This window comes from Acanthochromis polyacanthus, chromosome 2 (genome assembly GCF_021347895.1).
Source record: "Acanthochromis polyacanthus isolate Apoly-LR-REF ecotype Palm Island chromosome 2, KAUST_Apoly_ChrSc, whole genome shotgun sequence".
NCBI classification, from domain to species: Eukaryota; Metazoa; Chordata; class Actinopteri; family Pomacentridae; genus Acanthochromis; species Acanthochromis polyacanthus.
Window position 1 is genome coordinate 4,898,915 of NC_067114.1, and position 25,285 is coordinate 4,924,199.

Here is a 25,285-nt window from a genome sequence, read left to right on the forward strand (position 1 = left end):
GACTTAAGTCTCATCAGGAGAGCTGGCTCTGTCCTGGGGTTTGAGCTGGAGTCTGGTGGAGATGTCAGAGAGGAGGATTCTGAGGAAGCTGCTTAGCATCACGGACAACACCTCTCACCCCCTGCATGCCACACTGACGTCCTGTCAGACCTCCTTCAGTCACGGACTGAGACCACTGAGATGCACCACAGAACCACACAGGAGGTCTTTCCTACCTGTGGAAATCAGACTGTACACTTCCTCCCTCTTCTGCAGGAGGAAGTGTAAATCAGACTGTACACTTCCTCCCTCTTCTGCAGGAGGAATACATGATCAACTGACTTATTTCCATGTGCAGCAGCATCTGACTTTTCCTTGATTGTCTCTATCTGTATTAGCATTGTTCAAGTGCAGTATTTCTATACATCTGTTTACTTTTATTTTCAGTTCACTTCTTGTTTATCTGTTTGTTGTTCTTGCTACAGTTTACATTTTGTAAGTGTGTTATTTTATTTTCAGTTTTATTTATTTTTTTAGACACTATTCCTTGGCATCCACTTAGACTCGTCACACAAACACCGAGACACTTCACATTTTGTATTCTTGTTTTATTTCTATTTAACCTCTGTGTAGTTGTGTATATTTCATTAACCTTTATTGGTTGTATTGTACTCTAGTAAAAAAAAAACTCTGGCAGGATGAATGAAGTTTATCTTCTCTTCTCAATCATGCAGCTCCATCATAGCTTCACTGTGATGCTCAGGTGTGGAGGTTGGACCACAAACACTGGAAACCAGATTTAGCCGTTATGATTTGATCTGATAGTCTGTAAGGAGGTTGGCTAAGGGGAAGGGAAGAGAAACGGGAGAAAAAAAAGGTTTTTTTGCATTTAAAAAAAGCAGAAAAAAACTTTTTTTTTTTGCATTTTTTCTAAAAAAAAAAACGGGAAAAAAGTTTGTTGTTTTTTTTTTGAAAAAAAAAAAAGAGCCATTCGCAGTTTCACTGTACCGGCCGTGTGTACTTAGATTTGCGTGGTTTAATCTTTGAGAGAAGCATATGCTACTGGCAGGATTACCTCATACAGGATCAACCAGGTAGCCCAGACGGGACGAACGTGCGGCACACGGCCGAGCGTAGAGCTTTTATTTTGAAAGCCGGTGAGGTTTTATTTTGGCAGGCTTGACGCCGGTCTGCCAGTGGATCCACTGTCCCGTTAAGAGCCTGTTGGCTGTCCGCTGCCTCAGACACCGTCCAGGGATGAGACGGTGGAGAAAACGGGACGGCGTTCATCACAAAACGTTCGCGAAATCCACCTGCAGGAGTCGGAGCATGTTTTCGACCCGAAAGTGGTGGATTTTTACCGTTTTCCTGGCAGGTAAGAGAAGAAACATATGGGAAAAGACGGAACCTGCTGTTTGAAAAGTGCTGCAACAGGTTGTTAAAGTCAGGTTTAAAGTAACGGTAACAACACGACTAATGTCGCTGTACTGGAGATAACTAAGCTAACCTGCATTACTAAACATGCTGTGTTGGGGCGAAAATACCTTCTTTGTTTTAACGTTTCTTTTAACATTAATAATTGTACTGTTTTCAAATGTTAGTAAATGCAATTTTCTGGCTCGTTTACCGGTTAAGCGAGCTGTGCTGCAGTCGACTGTTAGTTTGGATTTAGTCATGTGTGAATGATCCGACCAGAAGCTTTGGGGGTTGAGGATTAGCAGGTTTGACTTCAGACAAATTTAACTGGGTCTCTCAGTGAAATGATGGTTGACCTCTTCATATAGTGTATATAGACAAAAAAACTGGGCAAATATCTTCAAAAACATCTGAAACAACCACTGTAAATGTAAACGGAGCCAATTGGTGATAATAAAAAAAGCAATTTAGTTTACCAGTTCATTTGGTTGTAGCCTAATAACTTAAAAACTATTAAAAGGTACCTTTAAATGTATCAGTACTTAATTAAGGATAAAATTAATATTTATCAATACCCAAACAGGATACCAATGAGGAAATAAGGTCAGAGTATATTTCAGTAAAATGAGAGTTTACCACTTCATACAATTGATAGACCAACTTTATGTAATTTATAGAGATAAAATACTCCCATACCTTTAAAATTACAGAATACAAAAAAATCCAAAGCAGATTAATTTGTCAAATTTGAAAGCTACGTATGGTACACCACTTACGTTTGTGCATTCATGCAAATCATGACATGATTGTTTCTAGTATTCTGTATCGAAGTGCATCAGCTGCAATAAATTGCATATCTATGATAAAAAACAGGTAGAAATCTAATTTTAAAAAAGTAAAACCTATAGAAATATGTGTGTGACCGTTCTTTCCCCCTCCCTCTTGCTTTCATTTTCTCCTCTGGAGGTGGCTTCCTCTGAAAACTAATAAATCCAGGATCGACCCACAGCCTCTGATCCCACTGAGGCCTTTTTTTTTTTGGTTGAAGTTCTTAGAAGTAACATTCGCCCTTAGGAATTTCTGGTTTTAGGCAGCTTACTTTGAAACAATGCTCCCTCCCCCCCCCAAAAAAGTCAGACTTTTAATGTAAAAGCTAACTGACCTCAGATGATAGCGAAACCAGAAGAAGAATAGAATGATTAGAAGCACAAAACTACCATGAAAGTGAAGAACAACCTCTGTTTGTTGTTTACTTTTCAATAGCTTGTAATGTCAACTGTAAATACAATTTACGTTAACTACATTTTGGTGTTTTGTTTTTTAATTTTAGAGTACTGAATCTGCAAAAACACTTGAAGAGAGGATTGGTGGTGGATCTGACTTGCTTTATAATCTGATTTAGCTTTTTTTTTTTTCATCTTGAAAACTATATGGTGCTCAGTTGTAATCGTGGATTTGTGTTTTATTATTTTTTTAGTTCTGGCTTTAATTCTGTCAGTAACAATGCACACATCAATCAGCCACAGCAGTAGAACCACTGACAAGTGAAGTGAATCACATTGATTATCTTTTTACAACATCAAGTGAACAGTTGCTGCCTACAACGTCCCAAAGTTCATGATGTTGATGTCTTCAAAGCAGGAACAATGAGCAAGTAGAGGGGCCTCAAGGCCAATTTAGCAGGACTTCTCGGTGAATTATCTCCAAAACAGCAGATCTTGTGTCATGTTCCCTGTTTGGAGTAGTTATTATCGATCCTAAGTTGCCCAAGGAGCAGCAACCAGTGTATCGACTATAGAGTGATAGATGGAAAAGCTCACTGGTGCACTTGAGGACTTTCAACCAAAGAGCTTCTGCAGCACAAATAGCTGAAAACTTTAATGCTGATTATGATGGAAAGATATCAGAACACAAAGTGCATCATAGTTTCCTGCATGTAGGGCTGCGTTGATGCAAAACGATCAGATTACCCATTCTAACCCCTGTCCACTGCCAGAACCACCTACAATGGGTCTGTGAGCAAGCCCACGAATATCAAATTTTCTCTCACCTCATAAGCGATGTTTATTTAAGGAATAGATGGCAGCAGGATGCACTGTGGGAAGAAGGCAAGCCAGCATAGGCACTGTAATGCTCTGGTCAGTGTTTTACTACGAAATCATGGTTCCTGGAGCTCAGGTGAATGTTACTTTGACATGCACCACCAAGCATGGAGTACACCAACCTGAACATTGTTCCAGTCTATGCGTACCCCTGAAGGCAGCAGCCTCTTACAGCAGGATAGTGCACCCTACCAAACTGCAGATATTTCAGAAATGGTAAGAGGAACATGACAAAAAGTTCAAGGTGTTGACTTGGCCTCCAAATTCTCCACATCGCAATTCAATAGAGTATTTGTGAAATGTGTGGGAAAAAGTCATCTATAGTATCTGCTGCTCAGTTCTTGGTGCCGGATCCCACAAGAGACCTTCAGAGGTCTTGTGAAGTGTACGCCTCAGCTGGTCAGAGCTGTTTTGGTGGCAGGAAGTGGACCTACAGAATATTAGACATGTTTTTAATGTTCTTGCTGGTCATGTATATGCAGAACTCCTCTCAAAATGACATTTTATACACAATATGCTTGATGGTCCAGTCTTTAAAATGTCAAAAGTAGTGATGAAAGCCCTCCTAAAATATCCAGAGGCCAAATTAAAACCTTCAAACTCTTAGTTTTGTCAAATCAAAAAGTCAAAACTTTATATGATTTGAATATACCTGAGATCTGAGAAGCTAGAACATTCTTAACATAACGTTGTGCATGCTGCAGCTTGTTGGTATTCTAGATTTTATCAGTCGGTTCTTTGACACCATGTGTGGGCGTCCAGTTAGGTTCGTTCTCAGTAATAAAAAGAAAACAAAACTCAGGCCTGGTCTGGATTAAGTGAAGCGCCCCCGTATTATTTCTCACCTCTCCCTTGTTCACTGGTCCGGTTCAGTCACACCTCCCACCTCCCTCAGACTGACAAATACACACAGATTACACAGATGTTTCTGGGTGTGTGCATGTGCTTTTCACATGGTCGGCTCTCTAGCGTGTGTTGCTGTTAAGCTGCCGATCCCAAGATCCTGGTGATCATGTGAGCCGGAGTCCCGCAGCTTCAGAAGCCCAAAACAAGGCCAGGTCAGCTCAGCTCACAGTCAGATTTCACTGAGCAGAAGCAACTCAAACACTCTCAATACAGTCTTGTTTATCTTGCCAAACTGAACAATGACTTGCTTCAGTTCAGCTACAAGGAAAATGAAAATATCCAGGAATTTATGTAAGTGTTCGTCCAAGGAATGTTGAATGTGTTCTGGACAATGGAGGTGATTAGATTTTCTATCTTCTGATGGAATAGAGTATGTGCTTTGTCAGATTTTTTTAGAACATTAACGAGTATCTCTTTAGACATCGACTCATCGTCTGAATCATTGTGTGGCTGCCTGCTGTTGTGTTCCTTAAATCCCCATAATTTCACAGTTATTACTGACACCTTTTTTAGCTGCTGGATCAATGGTGAGTTTGTCCTAGACAGAAGTTTCTAAAGTTGGACACTTCCCTTTTGACAGTTCCTGTTTGCAGCTCATCCATAAATTCATAAACAAAGCAACACTTGGTTAGGATAGTTCTGGAGTTCTCAGAGGCATCATTTTTGTTTGATTTCTCATCAGATTTATGGATATTTATTTTTAATGGTAATCAGAGATATCAATATCCTCCGAGACACAAACTCAGTCTAACAGAGTAGGTTTGATTCGTGTCTCGTCCTCTTCACTCCTGTACAGTTTGTCCTGCCCAAGTAGAATCAGATCCTCTCCATTCCACACCAGATAATCACTGATTAATCATTGAAAATTACCTAAAATCAGTCATTACAGCATGAATGTCATGATTTTCTAAACCTACCTATTTTTTTCCCTTCTTTCTTTCACTTTGCTGATCTTTCCACCTTGTCTTCTCTCTCAGGTGTCTTCCCCCCGTCTTGCTCCGGTGTTCATGTGTTTGTCCGAGATGAGAAGAGGTATGCGGTGCTGTTCCAGTCAGTGGTTCTGCCGTGTCAGTACACCAGCGTGTCCACCCAGACCGCCGTGGTGCAGTGGGTCTACAAGTCGTACTGTCGTGACCGTACGCGGGACTCCTTCAGCTTTCCTGACAGCCTGGGTGGAGGCCTGGGAGGAGGAGGAGGGCTGACAGGCGGAACTGGAGGAGTCGGCGGAGGATACGAAGCGGGGATGACGGCGAACTACCTCGACTGCTCTGATAACAGCCGGACCGTCCGAACCGTGGCCTCCATCTCTGGCTCCTCAGTCACACTGTCAGAGTATTACAAGAACAGAGACATCTCCATCATCAACAGTAAGACATCTGTGGTTCCTCTAGCACCTTTGCTGTTGTTCGTCTGCTGAAAATGATCTTTTTCAAATCACACAGCAGCTATGTTGCCAGGCCAACACATTTGTGCTGAGTTATAGGCTCACCAGCTTTAGATGGAATTTCACTTCACCTAGCTGCTCTTGGAAGGTTGTGCTGGAGAACTACTGAAGTAAATATTGTAGACTTAAGCAGCCAGCCAGGCATTGTCAGGTTCAACATTGCACATTTGCATCCAGTTTACTTCGTACAATAGGAAAAAGACGCTTCTCTGCTTTTTTACAACATATTGATTCAAAGTTATGTTCTTGTTTTGTCTGTTGCCAAATCTGATGCATATCGTGAAAGCAATAAATTCATATATTTACCCACCTTTCCCTTAGATTCCTGAGTAAATGACCAAAATGAAGTCAGAGTGAAATGCTGCAGGATCAGGATATTAGTCCTTCACTAAAATCAAGCCTTTTGTGCTCCTAAATTTATTAGTTTTACAAAGAAGCGCAGAACTGAGGCCATTGGATGCAGCAGCCACATGAATACATGCTTTTGCCATTCCTCTGCCCTCAGTTCTACATTTCTTTGCTGCATTGCTATAGTGTCATTCTAGGAAGCTTCACAGGACACTTCTGTGCATACTTGCATGTGTGTACTTGCTGAATACAGAGAGGTATTCTTGTTTGCCGGCCTCAGATTTATGAAGCTCTAACTCTGGCTGAAAGGAGGAACGCGGATAAAAGAAACGGTTTTCACGCTGTCCTCTCATTCATCCTGACCTCTCACTCTTTTCCCTCTGATGTACTTCAATGTCTTCCTTTATTTTTCCTCTCTGGATCTCTGGACATCCCACCATCCAAGCACTCATTTGTCTCACTGTAAGACTTTGTTTGAGCTTTTATTTTCACTTCTTGTCCTTTTCTGTCCCACTCCACCTACTGTCCTGAAACAGGTCACTGTAGTGTTGTAAATGGACAAAAAAGTGAAAGCTCTGCCTTTGGTGCCTTTGGAGACGCCCAGCCATCCATACCCATGTAATCCTATTCAGGGTCACAGGGAGGTTGGAGTCTGTCCCAGCATGCACTGGGCAGGGGGAGTTCTGTTAATCACATAACTAACACAGTGGGCACACACCACAGCGAATACAGTAACACACTGTGGAGGTAACATGAATCAAAGAAAACAACAGAAGATGTTGCTGAACCAGGTAGCTTTAAATGAAAATAATCAGAGCTGAGCTAAAGTAAACAATAAAGAATGAAAGCCTGTATGCTGAACTAGTGAAGGTGACCCTTTTTTGAAGGAGAAGCTGTTCAGTCTGCCTCTTCTCCAGCTTCCTTGGCTAGCAGGAAAAGGAAGGGAATTATACAACCCATTTCCTGTCTGCTGTTTTTATAGTTCCAGCCCCTTACAATGGAGTCGGTGGCCCAGTATTGTCTGACTCATTTAACTCCTGAGCTAAACCACATTTGAACTGTTTTTATGGCTTTACATGCAGCATTTCATCAGAATCTTGCTTATTTAGTAGAAAAACCATTGCCTTATCGATTATGCAGCTTTATGCATTAATCTGAGCTCTTAGAATATGAACACTGTTTAAGCTTAAAGTTAATGTGTGGAGCTTCTTTTTTAATTGTTTGGGTTACTCTGCTTTACTGAGTTTGGTGAAGAACTTGACTGGCCGCCACAGATCCTTGACTTCAACCACATTCTGCAACTTTGGGAGAAATTGGAATGCAGACTGTGAGCCAGGCCTTATCGCCCAACATCAGCTTACCTCACCTCAGTTAGGGACGATTTAGTGGCTAAATGGAAGCAAATCTCTGCAGCCAGGCCCTCAAATCTTGTGGAAATACTTCTCAGAACAGCGGATTGACTGAAGCCTGTGGCTTCAGAATGAGACGTTCATAGGAGTAATGCATGGCATGGCACGTATTGTTTATGTGTTTAAATCAGATGTAGCATCTAGAAAATGTAGTGTTTTTAAGGTTAATACCTCCAAATATGCACCATTTATGTTCTGTGAGATGCTTATTTCAAGAAGGATTCTGATTTATCGATTTATTTCATTCCTAGTCACACAAAACAAAGAAAGGTAAGATGATTTTCTCTCTCATTTTAAACCTCTTTATTTTCTTGCAGAGGCAGACCTGCGACTAGGAGAGGTCCAGTGGGGAGACAGTGGAGTTTACATCTGCAAAGTGGTTATATCCGATGACCTGGAAGGACAGAATGAGGCCTCAGTGGAGCTGCTGGTTCTTGGTAAGCTGCTGCTACTTTCCTAGTGTGTGTATTGCAAAGGACTTTTTGAAGTTAAGAAAGTAGCAGGAGAGCTCAGTCTCAGGAAACCGTGTATTCTCTGTGAAAAGCTCCTCTGTGTCTCTTTTCTATGTTTTGTCCTGATTGCAGGACTCAAGCGAGCCTGATCGAGCAATGCAATTATTAGTAAACCCTAAAAAAACACATAATTTAATGTAAAATAAGTTATTCTACCTGCTACATAACAAGGCCTTCAGAATCTGACCCATTCACGGCCAACAGCACAATGCAGACTCATTAATGATCTGATTTATAACAATCAGCGCCACTTCCTGGGCAGTCTTGCTTAATCAGTATTCACTCATACTGTGCCGCTCAATACAGCTAGGATTTAAAACGTAGTATTGCTTGTTTGAGTCTTTGACACTAATATTCAACCTTTGACCGTGTCCCATGTAAATCTGCCTGTAATGTGTTGTGTTACAGTAACAGCCTACTTGTCTGTTCATTTACAAATGTTGCCATAGAAACTGCCGAGAGGCTTTGTGGCTCTTGGTGCCTTAGAACACTCCGAGGCTGAACTTTGGTTTGGCTGGCACTCAGAGACTTATGTGTATGCACAAAAAGACACGCTCACAAATGCACACACAGGTACTGAACAATAAGCCTTTACAGTTTGCTGTAGGATGAGGGGCTTCTGTTCAGTGTTGAGAAGATGTTACAGATAAAGACAGGAGAAGAAAACGCTCCAGGAAAAGGAGGATGGTATGACTTTGCTGCATGAGTTGATTTTAGCAGTATTTACCCTGATATAAGAGGCCCGAAATCCCGACATGCTGCATTTCCCGCTCTTGGTGTAGCTAATATGGCATGTGAAGCACTTGTTGTGTTTCCATAACAACAGTTGGGGCCACGGCGAATAGCTCAGGGGGTCTTTTGTCTTTTTAGCAAATGGCTTCGCAGAAAAGAAGACAGGGAAGATTTAATGATGTGGAAGAGGGAGGGCACAGCACAGTGATACAATAGATGGAGGGTGATGCCATGTGAGACACTCGACTGATGTGGACCCTTGAAAGTTCAGGAGGTGGAGAAAATTCAGCATTTCTACACTCTGCCTTTTAAGTCTCATTGTTTTCGTTGCTCCATTTTTTTTCTTATGATGCAAAACTTTGATAAAACACCATAACACACAAAGGATTTAGTTTGACATGGGAAAAATGGTTCTCTTTTTTTTTTTTTTCCTCTTGTACGCTGTCAACTTCAGTGGGCCAAAACATCGTATTCAATCAGTTTTACCTGCATCAAAAATCTAAAAATATTTTATGTGCAATAATTTGAGCTATGGCTGTATTAAGAAAAGAAGATAGATGTAGATTTCCTTCTCTGACAGGATTTAGTTTGACTTATGTGTTATTTTTGTGATTGATAATAGGACATTTTCTAATTAGACCCTCCAGAAAAACACGGGCTAAAATCCTTGATTCCGCGGGTTAAAATCCTTGATTATGCGTATAACTATGCGGGGTTTTTATGCCATTTTATGCGGGGAAATTGCGGAAAGTTGCAAAGTATGCGAATAGTTGTGAAATATGCAAAATATGTAAGAATTGGGGAAAAAAGGTGATTCTTCTCCTACATGCTGTTACCACTGAATGAAAAAGAGAAATATAAAGATAAACAGACATACTACATGCAAGACACATCACAGTAAGTGATGCCAATGTTTCATTTATTATCAGCTTAAGCATGACTTAAACATTCCTCACAAATTTCTCAGAAATAAAACATTCTTTCTGCTTAGTTATACTCTGCGGTAGAGCAAACTACCTGCTCCAGTGTCGTGGAGAAGTGCTGCAACACGGTTGGTTTTCTTCGGTGCTCCAGAACGATGTTGCACGGGGTGCAAAAAAGTTTCCCCCCACTTTCGTGCAGTAAATCTGGGTAGTGTTTTGCCCGGTCTCTGGCTGAAATGTGATCCTTGAGCATTCGCCATTCTTGTTTTTTGTCTCTGAGCGCCGCGCTCCGCATCAGCTCGTGCTTCTAGTGTGTGTGTGAATGCACGAACTGATGACGTCAGGCCGGGCGTCACATAAAAACTCACTCGCAACTCCATTTATATCGGTTATAGTTTTCTCATTTTATGCGGGAATTGTGAAATCAAGCGGGACCCGCATATTTCCCTTTTTTTGTGGAAATGTGAGATTCTTGCAGGGATTATGCGCTGTTTTTGGGAAATAATTGACCCCCGCATAATCAGCGGCATTTTGGTGATTAATGCGGGAATTCATGCGATCGCATAGTCGCGTTTTTCTGGAGGGTCTATCTAATAGTCTGAAATGCTAGATTTCTGATTTTCAGGAGCCATAGTCACCAAAACAAAATTTTAAAAAGCTTGAAATATTTTACTATATGTGCAATGAATATATGATATTTAAAAGTTTACCTTTTTGAATTAAATTATGAAAAAAAAAACACTTCTTAACAGTATTCTGATTGTGTGAGACATGCTATTATCACTTCATAGTTTATCTCCATATGAGGATTATATGTGGCAGTGTACAAACACCACCTGTGTGCATTATCATAGTGTTAAACAAGCGGTCCGAGCGTGTTAGACAGTAAATCTTGGTGAATCACCAGCCTGCAGGCTAAATTCTTGAGTCAGTAAAAATTCCACAAGTGAGCTGCCTTGAACTGCTTGAGCTGCAGAGAGAGAAGACATAGCAACAGATAAACACTAAATTAGAGGCGTCTTAAATGTACAAGAACAGATAATGTAAACTTCAGTGCGCAGTTGGTTAAATGCATAATAGGTTAATAGGTTTCTTTCTGTTTTCAAATCCAGCAAAGAACATGTTTAGCCTTCCAGAAAGACACTCAGAAAGGTATGTGCTCTGTCAGCCAGAGTAAGGCCAAGATAGTTCAGCTTGCGCTCTGTTTCTCCAGCCCTCCTTTTTCACGATCAGCACTCCTTTCTTCCTTCCAGCAATAATCACACAGTCACAGTAAAACACCAGTATCTGTTCACATCACACTCCTCTACTGGCTTTTTCACTTCTCACATTTTGCACCCCAACCAAATGCAGTCATGCACATTTTTGTACCAGCTTGTGACACACTACTGCTATCTGCTGTGTTAATGCCTCTTTCAGGCATCTGCTGACCTCCTTAAAGCAGTGTTGAAAGAAAAATATAAAGAAGGAAGATATAACACCAGCAGGATAGCTGTTTTCATGGTGTTTGGGATATTTCCTATGTTGATGTTTCTCTTTTCTTTTTGCCTGAATTATGTGCAGAAGTAATGAATCTAACGCTAGAATTGGACTTGTAAGAAAAAATAAAACTACGTAAGACAATATAAATATGCAGAATGTACCCACTCTTCTCAGTAGCCAGAGATTTTTTAAAAATTCCTTCTGTCATTTTTTTCCCCATAGGAATTCTACATTTTGTAATTAAAAAGTTAAAATGTTCATGTCTCCCCATTGAACCTGCCAAGCTATTCTTTCGTCCCAACACTCGGTGCTAATTAAGTCGGCCCCGTCTCATTTTCAACGACAGTCAATACTATATCTACAACTGTTCTTAATGTGTTTTAGCCTGATTTTAATTCAGCTGTGAATATCCCAAAGAGTTTCGCCTAAACTCCAAAACAAATGGCGAAGAAAAAACAAACTTTATGATTTTAGCAAAGATAAAACAATCATTATTTTAACTTTTAACAGCAACATATGGGTATAAGTTATTGTTCCCTTTTCACTGCCACAAAATACCGGGCTTTGCAAAAGTTCTGTTACACTCGGTTTCATGATCTTGAGAGACGTTTACATGTCGGAGTGAAAAATTCCATTAAATAAACTGAAAATTCTACCTTATAGGCAGGTGTCCTTTAATACAATTTTTTTCTCCGGTGAGGTTTTATCAAGATGGAAGTCAAAAGAGTTGAGATATCTGCTCTCCTTTGTGCTGAACATCAGCCGGATGACCGTCCACAGAGTTGCGGAGAGGCTAAAGAATGGTGAAGATCTTTCAGGTCTTCACCATTGTTGAAAGATCACTGAAAGATCTTCACCATTCTTGAGCCTCTCCGCGACTCTGTGGACGGTCATCCGGCTGATGTTCAGCTGCTTGGCTCTGTCAGATTTGTTGTGGCCAGCATGAAGGAGAGCAGATATCTCAACTCTTTTGACTTCCATCTTGATACAACTTCACCGGAGAAAAAAATTTGTGTTAAGGACACCTGCCTATAAGGAAGAACTTTCAGTTTATTTAATGGAATTTTTCACTCCGACATGTAAACGTCTCTCAAGATCATGAAACCGAGTGTAACAGAACTTTTGCAAAGCCCGGTAGTCCCAAAGTCTGTGACACTCTAACTTGTCATTTTCAGTCTTTGGTAAAATTATGTGGAGGTCAGATTCAAGTATTCGCTCAAGTACTAAAGTACTTTCTGTAACACTGTCAGAAAACTTCAGGATCATCTTTCAGTATGATGTAAGAACACATTCATTTAGAAAATCTAAGAGTAGGTGGTTTAGGACTTCAGGTGTCAGTAGAAGCTTTTACCAAATAAGCAAGACAATGAATCTAATTAGGGGAGGTTATTATAGAGAAAAATAATGGACATATGGTGGCTGTTTGTGGGTCTCATCCAATATTTGCCACTCGCTTTAGTGACCCGACAACGGAAGGAAGAAAGAAAGAATATTTGAAGCCAAATGTTTCTCGGCAGCCTGTTAACTTGCTCTGGAACTGAGACGTATCCTCACCTGTGAGATTTGCAGCTCTGCATGTAACACAACTCACAGCTCCTGCCTGTTGATCACATTATCTCGACCAGAATGCTTCATGTTCCAGTCTGTCTTTAAAATCATAAACCACCTGATCAATCTGCTCATCAGTTCCTCTGATGTGGTGCCTTTCTGGAACAAGAGCAGAATATCCTGTCATGCATGCTTCTGTTGACCTGCCAGCTCTTTCTGTCTTCTATATTTTTCTCATTCTTTCTCTGTATTTTGCTCTGTTTTGTCTTATTTCTCTCTTAATGCATGCTGCTGCTGCGGTAACCTTCTGTGAATCAGTCATTCCAGTTTATATCAAATCTATTCCTCTCCTCTCCTCTTGTCACCTGTGCTCTGTCTCTCCAGGTTTCTCAGGTGTACCTGAAGATCTGCTGCCAGACTTTGATTTGAAGATTATGCCAGGTAGGGGCATAATGTATTCTCACCCTCTCCTGCTTTCTTCTTTTTCTACTAACACTACTTACTGCTCAACCTGTGGCTGTAGGAACCATTTCAATGGTCATGGAGGTGGCATTTTCAATGGGAAAAGTTTTGACACACACAAGAAACTTTTTGCACAGTGTTTAATGGTTCCTTTGCTAATGACTGTCCAACCTAATCTCATCCCACATCTGTAAATAACACAACAGGTGTTTGTGATCTAGCTATAGGGAGGCTTTGAGAGAGTTAAGTTCAGAGCTGTTTTTACCCCGACAGGCTGATCCACACCCATCAAATAATGAGCTGGCCGCTGCTCCCATGAAGACGAGCTGTGTTGGAAAACAGCTATTATGGTCATTATGGTTATTTATGGTTGCGGTCAACATGTCATTTGACATCATTTGGATACTACCAGGAAAAAAGCAGCAATCAGGAGGGAGGGAGCTTTGTTTATGTCGCATCACATTCCTTTAATGTCTGTCAGAGTTCTAAGAAAATTGTAAAAGAATGTATGGTTAGTGTGGAAGTAGAATGATTTGATATGACTCACTAGTCTGAATGGTTACTGCAAGCCTGTCTGTGTGTTACTCTTGCGTTAGTAAGTGTTATTGTCCGCATTGACTCCCACAGTGCTCTGACATGCCGGTTAAATGATGCGTGTGTTAGTGGAGGAGTCATGGTGGTTGCAAATGAGATCACATTACAAGCTCTTCTGTTTTAACAGCCCGATCTTCAGTATCTTACAGAGCAGCATAAACTGTCCTTTTCCTTCCCGTAGCAAAATCAGGTTTCCTGCATGTGTATGACGGAGAATGTTGTCCTTGGTTTTACATTGTTAAAGATTTCCTTATCTGCCCTCTCCTTCCCTTTCCTTTGCTTTGTCCCCATAGACAGACACATGTAGTTTATCTGTGTACTGACCGTACTCTTCTCTTCAACACTGCAGTACTCTGGCAACATAAGTAAAATCTTTGTTGTTGTTGTTGTTGTAAATCATTCTCTTAGTTATCATTTGTTTTGATTTGTCACAGTCTGAAAAAAAGACGTGAAAAACTTACTAAAAAACTAGAAACACATTCGACCAATCTGGCCTTTTATCCTTATCTGATTCCCCAAAGCTTTACAGTTTAAAATTGTCTCTCAGTGTTTTGTCGCATCACAGTATCCTGTTTCTGTGAGAATTACATCACATGAACAAATAAATGAGACCATTTCATTAAATGTTTGAGCAACTGACGTGCAGTCAAAGAATTATTTAGTTTGGATGAAATCTTTGTCATCCTCTGTCAATAGTGCAGCTTGAGAGGTTGTATAAAGGTTATGAAAGGTGATAAACATTTTTATTTAATAATCACTAATCATTGTATGACCTCCAGGTTTACTGGGCTTTGATGTCTATTTGTAATGAAGATACCCCCTATACAATTCATTTACTATTTTAGTTCTAATTCATCACAAACGTATTCAAAAGTCCAACAACTTTGCAATATATTTTAGCATTTTTAAGAGACTTGAATTACTTTTCATGATAAAAATTAGACATTATATATTATATAATATTCAGTAAGCAGCTTTGATGTGACTTTTACTTTTTTAAAGACCAGGAAGATACTGTCAAAATACAGACGTGGATGTGAAAAGGAACTGATTTTACACAAATAAGTCTGTTTGCAAGACACACAAAAATCTCTGATCTAAGTGTTTGGTGTTGTGTTGCATCTTGGGTAATGTAGGCACTAGTTTTTGGCAGAAGAAAGTAGAATGCATCATTTTTTAGAATATTTTTTTCTCATACTGTCCATGTGAGGAGAGTGTTGCTGGAGCAAAATCAAAATTAAAGTGTGGTCTCTTTGCTTCTAAGCACAAAAAGCCATTTGTAATTCAGGCGTGTGTGTGTGTGTGTGTGTGTGTGTGTGTGTGTGTGTGTGTGTGTGTGTGTGTGGTAATCAAATCAAACCGTTCCTTCGTGAATGTGTGTTTATTTACAGGCAGGATTTTGTGTTGTGTGTCTTCACAGAGTGGGTGTTTGTGGTGGCGGTGGCGCTCGGCAGTGTGTTATTCCTGCTGCTGGTTGGGGTTTGCTGGTGTCAGTGTTGTCCTCACTCCTGCTGCTGCTACGTCAGCTGCTGGTGCTGCCCCGACACATGCTGCTGCCCCAGACACTGTGAGTGCAAACACAAACTCAGGGGGTGTGAAGCTTTGTGCTCAGAATACTGACACTGTTTGAAAGAAGTGTGTTGTTTCTAGAAAGCCTGAATGAGAATGTGTGTTTGTTTTAAGTGTACGAGGCAGGGAAGGGCATAAAGACGGGCGCCTCCACCCCTCAGCCACCTGCCTATCCTCCGTACTTTGTCTCTGGCGTCCCAACCATGGTCCCCATCGCTCCCCCCTCACTAGTGGACAAGATGTCTTCTGTCCCTCCCTCAGATGGGACCCTACTCACAGCAGGTGAGGTCTTACTTTTTTATTGATTTTTAAAGGATTTAAAGACCTTTTTTTCAGTCTTTTATCCCTATAAAATCATCCCCAGAGTTTATTTTGAGTTTGGATAGACTCCTAGGGCTGGAATAATCTCCAAGATAAATTTTGTTTGGAAATGCTGTCCATCAGGCATTCAAACAGAGCATTCAAAAAGTTTCACAAGGAATGCAATTGTCTCTTAATTATGTTTGATTACTATTTGTGAACATTGTAAGTTGCTGTTTGTGTATTTTTAAGATTGTGAGTTGACAGCTTTGTTCTGCTAATTATACCAAAAAGCTGTCATGTGTTTGAATGTAGAATTGTTGTTTTAAATGTCAAACAGAAAACATGCAAAAACAGCAGTATGATCCTCAAACCAATAAACACACACAAGTTGTCCATGGTGATGAGTCAAGTGTGTATCTGCAGTGCCGATGCATGCTGTAGGGGTTCCCTACCGCGTGCCTTCACCTCAGGATCAGGATTCTCTCAGGGTGCTACAGTATGTAGAGAAACAGCTGGCTCACTTCAATCCTTCCAGGTCCATCAGTCACCAGTGTAAGCCCCAGAACTCGACTGCTAAAGCATGCTCACGCTGTTTACAGTGTTGGTAGTCTTTCTGGCTTTTCATTCTCTCCAGCTTATCTTGGCATGCCTCTTTGTGCTCAAACTTTCTGCCTGCCGACTCAGATGTGGCTTCAGATGTAGCAGGTGTGCATGCCTACTTAACAGAAAGAATATGCGTTAACCACTGTCACTCCAACCTTGGAATCATTTCTTCCAGATCTTGATTTTCTTCATCTGCAGTGTTGTGCTTTGGGATGTTTCTCTTCAATTGATTGTTTTTCTCAGCAGTCATTCCACATTCATCAGTTATATTATTTTGACCTGTGCAGCCTGTAGCCTGTCTGAGCTGAGCTCCCTCCATGAGGGAGAAGCCGGCTTCCGCCAAACCTTCCGAAACGTCCAGAAGAAAGCCCTGCCAGCCATTCCCGATCACGACGCTCAGCCCGAACCACAGCGTCACCGCGACAACCGCAGCCCAGAGCCGCAGCGTTACCGCGATAATCCCCCATCGCCCCATCGTTACCGTGACGACCCTGACTCAGAGCCCCGCCACGACCAGGATGAGCCTCTTCCTCCACGACGATACAGCGACGACCCTCCATCATCCTCTCAGTCACACAGACATGGAAGAAACCAGCGAGAACAGAACCACAGTGAGGAGGAAAACCACAAAAGGTACGGACATTTCTGAATCCACAAACACCTTCCGTTTACATGTCAATCAAACTTTATTTATATATGACTTTTCATCAAATAAAATGCAACACAAAGTGCTTTACAGACACCAGAAATAATAATGCAGTAAAACAGTACAAGCAAACCCCTCACCCCAGATTCCCAATCTCGTGTTCTCGTGTTTTACAGGTGGAACCCTCGTTCAGAACATCTGCAGAGGAAGTCGTACCGCACTGCAGGACGAACGGGCTCGCTGGACGAGCTGGAGGAGTTCGCTGCTACGTACAAACAGAGAGGAGGCAGAGGAGCAGAGAGGAGGGAGGAAGAGCGAGGAGACTATGAGATGGAGCTCCGGGAGTTTAATCGATATCCTTCCTACCGCGACGGTCCGCCTCAGCATTATTACAGCAACGACGAAGAGCTCGACGACAACAGCGACCGTGAAGAGCATCACAGACGCAAGAAGAGTAACAGACATAACATCAGCCCGCTTCCTTCACCCAAAAAGAGGAGGGCCACCTCTGAAAGGGAGCGGGCCGTCCCACCGCCTCCAGCAGTATGTCCACCGTCAACTTCTTCTCAAGAGAAAGACTACGACGCTACATTCTTGAACAGCCTGCTGGACCGAAAGGCCAAGCTGAGAGGGGTCGGCCAGGGGAAGAGTGGGGCCCGTGGTGAGGAAGATTCAGACACACCCTCAAAGAGCAGCTCAAAAAAGAGCAGCGGGGAATCTAGTCGACACTGCAGTCGCTCGCCCAGCAACAGGCCGGATTCGCTGCCTCCGTACTCTGAGTCAGAGCGAAACAGAACTGACAGGCCATCTCCACGGCCACCACCAGCAAACACTCGCTCCTCTCAACCCTCTTTCCAACCAGGTCGCAGAGAAGAACCCAGAGACAAATCCCGGAAAGCGGTGAGTAACATTTACGCCTGTGAATTGTATGCAGGTTGTGCTAATTTGCAGATCAACAGTGAGTAGAGCTCATTCAGCATGATTTCTAGTTATTGATTGGTGTGTAATTAATGAAAATGTGTGTTAGAACAATGTTAACACTGTTAACACCAAGGATTCAATTTACTTTATGTCAGATAGTCTCAGGTCAAAGCAGAAATTAAATTATCAGCAGCTAGAGACAGTTTCCAGTCTCCTTTTGATTAGTTTTTCACCAAACACATCAACAACAGAGTCATGAAAACAGTGCATACAAAAAACAACAACATGGCTGAACTGTTGTTTTCTAGTGTGTCAACATTTTGTTAGAAAAGTGTATCACAGCCCTCCCCTGCAGCTCACATCAGGGGTTTAATAAAGTTTGATTTGACGGAGTAGCCTGAAGGGAGGGCCGGTGAAGGTCACTGGCAGTGATTCACATTTAATATTTCTCACTGCAAAGATAAAAATGCATAGATCTTTTCGATGCTGTCAACGGATACAGTGGTCAGCTAGAAAGTTAATGCAGACAAGGGGAAAAAGAAAAAAAAAACATTTTGTTAGAAAAACAGGGTTGTTTTAATTTGTCAGTTACCTAATTTATAGGTATATTTTTATAGTGATTTGTGTGATCTGCAGTATGTTTTGATCAGTTTAAATTGTCTGTGAATGAAGAAACAGACGAGCATCATGAGCTTGTACAGCAAACATGTCGTCTTTTACACTGCTAAAAATGCTTTAAGTTTAGGTTTTTGGTGCTAAAATTCTCTCGACCTTCCCACTTGGAGAGTTAAGTTATCTTTAGATTTGATTTAGTACACCCTTTTGTACACCCTATTTCTAGTAGTACAGAGGAAGCTCAAAATGGATTATACTAGGGCTGCAACTAACGACGCGTCGACAAGTCGTCTGAGCGCGACACGTCATCAAAAGCGGAAGTGAGCGCGCAATGCAACAGAAATCACCTTCCGACCGGAGCGCAGAACACGGACGGACGTCGGCACTGCATCGTGCATGTATTATGTGTGCACGATGCAGCACGGACGTCCACGTTTAGATACTGCTGTATAGTAAACGCTGACATCCATGTTTACGATATAACGCGGACATCCGTGCTGCATCGTACATACATAATATATGCACGCTGCAGCACCGACGTCCGTCCGTGTTCCGCGCTCCGGTCGGACGGTGATTTCTGTTGCATTGCGCGCTCACTTCCGCTTTTGATGACGTGTTGCGCTCAGATGACTCGTCGATGCGTCGTTAGTTGCAGCCCTCGATTATACAGAGAAGACGACATATTTCAAAACTGTTGATACTGAAAACAGAGAATAATAAACTCGTACAATGTTGTCTTTACTATATGGGATCCTGGTGGGGAAGAGTTTGAAAAAGGTTTGTAGGCCTCCAATAAGTGTTGTTGTTGTACCTTCGACAGGTCAGGTTCAGAAGCTACCAGAATGAATACTAGGTAGAATATTCTGTTCTGTATCCAACTACTCTCCTTAACAGTCATAACTGGTTGCTTCCTCACTGACAAACCTGGGTCGAAGTGGTCTTCAACAGCTAAACAAAGAACTAATGTAATGAGAGTCAACTTTCTGGACTCTTAAGGGTCTTAAAACTGATTTTTAACTCCTCTCAAACAAAGTTGAAAAGCAGTTTGTCCCAGGTTCCTCTTCACCATAATAACCCTGTTTGGCTAATGTCCACAGCCTCTTTACTGTTTCACTTCACTGAGCAAGATGTAACTTAATATTTCAGCATAAATTCACTGTCGTTGCTTTGATTGCTCAGACTGTTTTTTTTATCCTCCCCAGAGCACTCTTCTCAGCCGAGATTCCCTCATCGTCTGATCGACTTAAAGCCACAGAGACTGAAAGCTTGGATCAGACGGAAGATGCAGCTCTGATCGTTCACAGGAGCTGCATGTCATCTGATAAAAGATGACCGAACTGACCGTGAGTTCTTAAATGTATGCTCGGCCCACTGTGGGGAAATGAAGTAGAGGTGAAGCAGAACTGGTTGAAGAGGTGGACGCTTTTCCTGTCAGGACTTTGGTGGCCTTCTGCTTGTGACATCATTCAGAAATGAAGTCACTGGCTGTGTCTTATATATCTCAGCTGGACAAACACTGATGTGAGCACGGCGAATGACCTGGACTGTCCCCCCGACCAGCAGGACACTGCTAGTGTTTCCCTCGTCCCTTTAGAAAAGACTTTCTTTACTCTTCCAGCAACAATGGCTGCATTCACTTCCATTAGATGAGATATTCGAATTAAAAGCACAGTTGTAGAATAGACGGTATATGACAACACCATTAGTGTAGCTACGGTTGTAAACAATATGCACACTGTGTCATTCAGTAGCATCATTAGGGAATATAGCACCTAAGGCCAGTGTTACACGAAGGTCCACGAGACTGCGTGACGTAAATTTGGTCATCTCAGCCCATCTCGCATCTCAGTAGTGTGTTAAATAATTCCTCCATGCAGACTAGAAAGTAGTGTATTGCCAAACTTTGCGTCCGTGTGCGTCTCCTCGTGGGACTATAATCAGAGCATTAGTCAGACTTTTTGCAATGAGACTTTAATGTTACTAAAAGCGAGAAGCAGTAACCGACATTACCAAAATGTTTATTTATTTATTTATGGGTGACCGTTCACATTAAGCAACACTGATGTTAGGAGCGTCAATGTAAATGTGGTGCCAGTTAGCTTATGAGCTAATCTGCATCATAACTAAAAATAACAAATGAGCAACAGCATTATTCTACAGAATTAGGTTACGATTAACATAATACAAGTAAGAAAAGCACTGAGAGAGCACAGTAGGATTTTTGACAGATGAAATTTGTGGTCCGCAGCGACGGGTTTGTAGGAGGATCCCAGTCATGATCAGTAGTGTTCACTTGTTGTCATAGTTACAGTGACGCCGTGCCGCTATCTCGCAATGATATTGAAATCTTTAAGAAATCCGTGGATCCAGACTATAAGCCCCAGCACTGCCAAAATCTAATCACTTGGTCCTTGTATCATTTCTGACCTTCCCTGAAAATTTCATCGAAATCCGTTTGTTCATTTTTGAGTAATGTTGCCAACAGACAGACGGACAGACAAACCATCGCCAAGCATCACATACCTCTGCCTCTCCCTGGTGCAGTAATAAGAATGCAAACCTGTCCTAGCAATTTTAAATAATACAAGTTAAGAGTAAAACATTAGAAACACTTCAGGTATTGTAGATCAAATGTTGCTGAAAAGTGTTTGCTAACAGTAACAAATTGTTGTCCAACTTCATAGTTTCCCTCAGCTCTATGAGGCTGTTTAGTGTCTTTTAGCAGATTATATTCGGTTTGTAAACACTGACTTCACCCTACGTCTGCTGGGTTATTCTGCCCTCCTGTGAACGTTGTGGTGTATAGAGTGTGTGTAGAGAACTGATGGATGGATGTTTGGTGTCATGATTCTTATCCACATAAAAGCTCCTGTAAACCTGCTGTACATGAGCTGCCTAACACCAAACTGCACATGGACCCAGCTGATGAACAGTGAGCATAAATATTTCCCGTAAGAGTTTGTTCAGACCAAATGGGAGCTAAAGCTAGAGTGCTGTTGCTGCTGTGCATTTGTTGCATGTGCCAATAAGCGACTATTTACTGAAACATTCATGATATCGTGTTTATAGGGTGATATGTTTACAGCCTTGTCCCTCAGTCATACATGCAGACAATGTTGCTAATTTAAAGCTCAGTACCTTCAAGCAACATCACAGCTAGAAAAAAGGTCTGCCAGTCAATTTAATTGTGTTTTTTATTAATGTATTATATAGTAGAGCATTTTTCAAACTCTTTTAAAGCAGTATAAGATGGAAACAGAACTCTCAAAAGCCAAACAATTAGTTTCTAAACAGCATAACCGCTAGTCAGAAAATAAATTTTCTGTTACTGGGAATAAAGCGCAGATACAGTAGATACACTGATGAAGCACTAAACTAATGAGGGCACATCTGACTCAAGCATATGCAGGTGATTTAGTTCCTTCTAGGTTTTTATTCATGACACAGTAACATTTTCACAAACATTCCAGATCGAGTTTTTACAAAATAACCGTGTTGTCCAAAAGAATAACGCTTGATGAGATTTAGCATTTTCTGTACACAGTGAACTGCCTCCTGCCTTTAAAAGATTTCTGTAGGAAGACATTTTTATACTATTTATGTGTGCAATGTGATTATAACGTGTAAATGATTCTGTTTGTCTGAGCACTCGAGTGTGACATGAAGTGTCTTTGACTGGATTAGTGTAGTTCAGTGTTTGCTTAGCGCTGCTGCTGAGTCAACAGCTCAACCAGTTGTGTGTTATCAGCGGCTACACGCACACAAACACACACTAGGAGCAGTCATGTATGTTCTAGCTACACACCGTACAGTATTTTTATTGTTCCTGCCTCTGCGTTGGACACGCTCATCTTTAGACAAGTTGGTTGGTTTTCTTTCCTCTGTGTTTTCTGCTGTTCGGTACTGACAACCATGTTTGTGTGTGTGTGTGTGAGACAGCGAGCGAGAGAGAGAGAGATGAGTCTTTACTTTTCTGTAAAGGAGACAATGTGTGATTGAGTGTGACTCATGTCTTTGTTCATTGTTTAGTCACAGACTGCCTGTCTTGGCTACACAGCTGCGTCAAAACTCACATATCACTTCTGCCAGCTCAGCCGCAGATATCTGCCCTGTTTGTTACAACATTTTAACCTCCTGTAAGTTTCTAAAATATCTATTTGTGATGATGACAAGATGCATGAAGGCAAACATTAGGACCGACTGCATTTTCTGCACGTCTTTGCAGTAAATAAACTCAGCAGAAATATGAACCCCAGGTGTTTTTTTGAGCTTGTTGTACAGATGGACTGCGTTAGACTATGCAGGAATGTCAGTGTGTCTCTCTTTTATGCTACCTATGACACATTTCAGAAGGATGTATTGATTCCACTGTATTTACTTGGCTAATCTGTTTTCTAATAACTTTGCAGATGAGGATTTTAATCACAGAACACATGCAGAGTAGGGATGTCCGATATTGGCTTTTTTACCAATAACCGATATGCCGATATTGTCCAACTCTCAAGTCCCGATTCGGATATAAACCGATACTGATATATGTGGGCTATTTTAGGTAGCATCACATACATACATGCCTGCTTTTATTGTGATGCCCCATTGGATGCATTCTATGACTTTCCAGTGCATTACTTAATCGGTTTCATGATAGGCAAAAAAACCTGAGAACGATACTGACCGATATTACATTTTTATGCCACTATCAGGCCGATAATATTGGACATCCCTAATGAAGAGCTTATAAAATGTTGATTTTTATATATTACACTACCTAACATCTAATTAACACAAGCTCCAGAATGACTAAATGCTCTTTAAATATTCATCTACAGAGAATAAATCCTCTGAAACCTGCATTATGAACATTATTAATACTTACAATAGCTTCCATTGCTGATACATGTCTCCTTCTGTTCGAAACAGATTTTAATTAAGTATTTTTACATCCTTATCACCACCATTTGCTTCTTTGACTCTTCCAAAGAGAACTGTATCAAATAAACAAGAGAAGAGGAATTATTTTTATGTCATTTATGCAGAGGAAAGAACTCATTCTTTTGGATCTTGTCTTATGAGTTTATGTTTGAATGTTTGTGATGGGAGGGATTGGTTAAAATGGTGACCGCTCACAGCCTGAGAATATGTCAGGAATGTTGTTGAGCAACTCTCATCTTTACAGAAGCATCAGCAGGGAAATATTCCATCAGTGTACCAGTGCGTGTTTGTTTTTTATGGCCTCTTTCTGGTTAAACACATGGAAGAATGCCAGATATGTGTGTGCATCAGTCAGACTTTTGGAATCTGATGACAACCGATGGACCTTTTGGTTTCTGTTAAATCTGATCAAACCAAACGCACACAGTTCTTAGAATAGTGTTCAACTCCTGAGAAGTAAGTCCATATGTTTCTTACTGTTAATGTCAAAACAGCCCCAATAGAGAAACACGCTATTGTAATTTTTAAAAACATATTCACAAGTTTGCTTAGATGAAGATAAGTCAGAATGTACTTGAATATGAAAACTAATGCTTGTAATGCGGAACTAAAGTATCACTTTTTCATGTGGTAAAGCTGCTGCTGGCGTGGGTTGATTACATGTGTTAACTAGAAAAGCACTCGGAGAGCACATACCTCTGCCATGCCATTTGTCTGTCTGTCCGTCTGTGTGTGTGTGTGTGTGTGTGTGTGTCTGTCTGTTTGTCTGTTAACAGCATAACTCAAAAAGTCATGGACAGATTTTCACCAAATTTTTACAGGATGTCCGGAAGAGTAAGAATCGATTAGATTTTGGAGGTGATCCGAATCACCAGGCCATCTCTCAATTGTCCTTCGACCTTCAAAAAATTCCTGGATCCAGACGGTGATTCGGATCACCTCCAAAATCTAATCGATTCTTACTCTTGCTCTTCCGGACATCCTGTAAAAATTTGGTGAAAATCCGTCCATGACTTTTTGAGTTATGCTGTTAACAGACTAACAGACAGACACACACACACACACAGAGACGGACAGACAGACAAACAAACTCCGGTGATTACATAACCTCCTGGCGGAGGTAATAATCTCAGTCTGTGCAGTAAGCAGCTTCTTGTGTAGTAAAAAGCTGCCTTTTAAATGTTGCGAAGTCGAAATATAAACTGGTTTAGTGTGAAATTATTCATGTAAAGATGTAATTAAATGTACTGTTGTTACTTTAGACCTCTTTTTATATCAGTGCAACCATTTCCTGCATCATAATTCTGATAAATAAGCCTGTGCAATCTAAAAATATACTGAATAGCACATGGATTTAAGTTTGAAATGATCTTCCACACAGTAGCTGCAGAGTAGATGGATTTAAGTTGATAGAAATGAATGCTGACACGTTTCCAGGCTAAAGGTCCTTACACACCGGGAGCGATGCGAATAAACGATGCGAAATTGCGAAATATTCGGATGAGAGTTTTGACGCACCTGTCCATACATATCAAGCACGATGCGTTTTTTGCGACTTTCCGAAGGGGAGGAAGACGTTGCCGTAATGTATTTCCACCTCTTCTTCTGTTTTCCACCTGCCTGGCCACTCCTCGTCATTTCTCCTTCCTCTCTCTTCTTTCTCACGTACGTGTCCCTCAAATTCCTCCACATCTTCTTCACTTCTTCAACTATAAAGTATGAATAATAATAATATCTACCATATGCCACAGATACTAAAAGCAGAAAACACAACACCGGACGGATTATTTTCAGTTCTGATTAGATGCGTTGCGATGTCTTTCTGTCTTGATATCATGT

At 41.2% G+C, this 25,285-nt stretch overlaps 1 protein-coding gene across 4 annotated transcripts; it reads left to right on the forward strand.

The window, feature by feature from the left end:
• Positions 1-1,163: 1,163 nt before the first annotated feature.
• Positions 1,164-23,527, forward strand: LOC110960896 (immunoglobulin-like domain-containing receptor 2). 4 transcript variants are annotated; one of them, XM_022208307.2, is made up of 11 exons: positions 1,164-1,354; positions 5,381-5,770; positions 7,922-8,041; positions 13,186-13,242; positions 15,278-15,424; positions 15,541-15,708; positions 16,153-16,281; positions 16,620-16,965; positions 17,155-17,878; positions 19,335-19,367; positions 19,717-23,527. In XM_022208307.2, exons 1-10 carry the CDS (start codon positions 1,237-1,239, stop codon positions 19,365-19,367), a joined length of 2,232 nt encoding a protein of 743 aa, XP_022063999.2. In that variant the 5' UTR covers positions 1,164-1,236; the 3' UTR covers positions 19,717-23,527. The 4 variants fall into 4 exon arrangements, with proteins under 4 accessions (XP_022063999.2, XP_022064001.2, XP_022064000.2 ...); XM_022208305.2 differs by lacking the exon at positions 19,335-19,367 and having other exon boundaries at positions 1,170-1,354; XM_022208309.2 differs by lacking the exons at positions 16,153-16,281; positions 19,335-19,367.
• Positions 23,528-25,285: the final 1,758 nt, after the last annotated feature.

Excerpts from the sequence above, each read along its gene's own strand:
- LOC110960896 (XM_022208305.2), top strand. The coding sequence starts at position 1,237 with ATGAGACGGTGGAGAAAACGGGACGGCGTTCATCACAAAACGTTCGCG. Across the intron at positions 15,709-16,152 it reads TGGGACCCTACTCACAGCAG|TGCCGATGCATGCTGTAGGG; the intron begins GTGAGGTCTTAC and ends GTGTATCTGCAG. Across the intron at positions 17,879-19,716 it reads GAGACAAATCCCGGAAAGCG|AGCACTCTTCTCAGCCGAGA; the intron begins GTGAGTAACATT and ends TATCCTCCCCAG.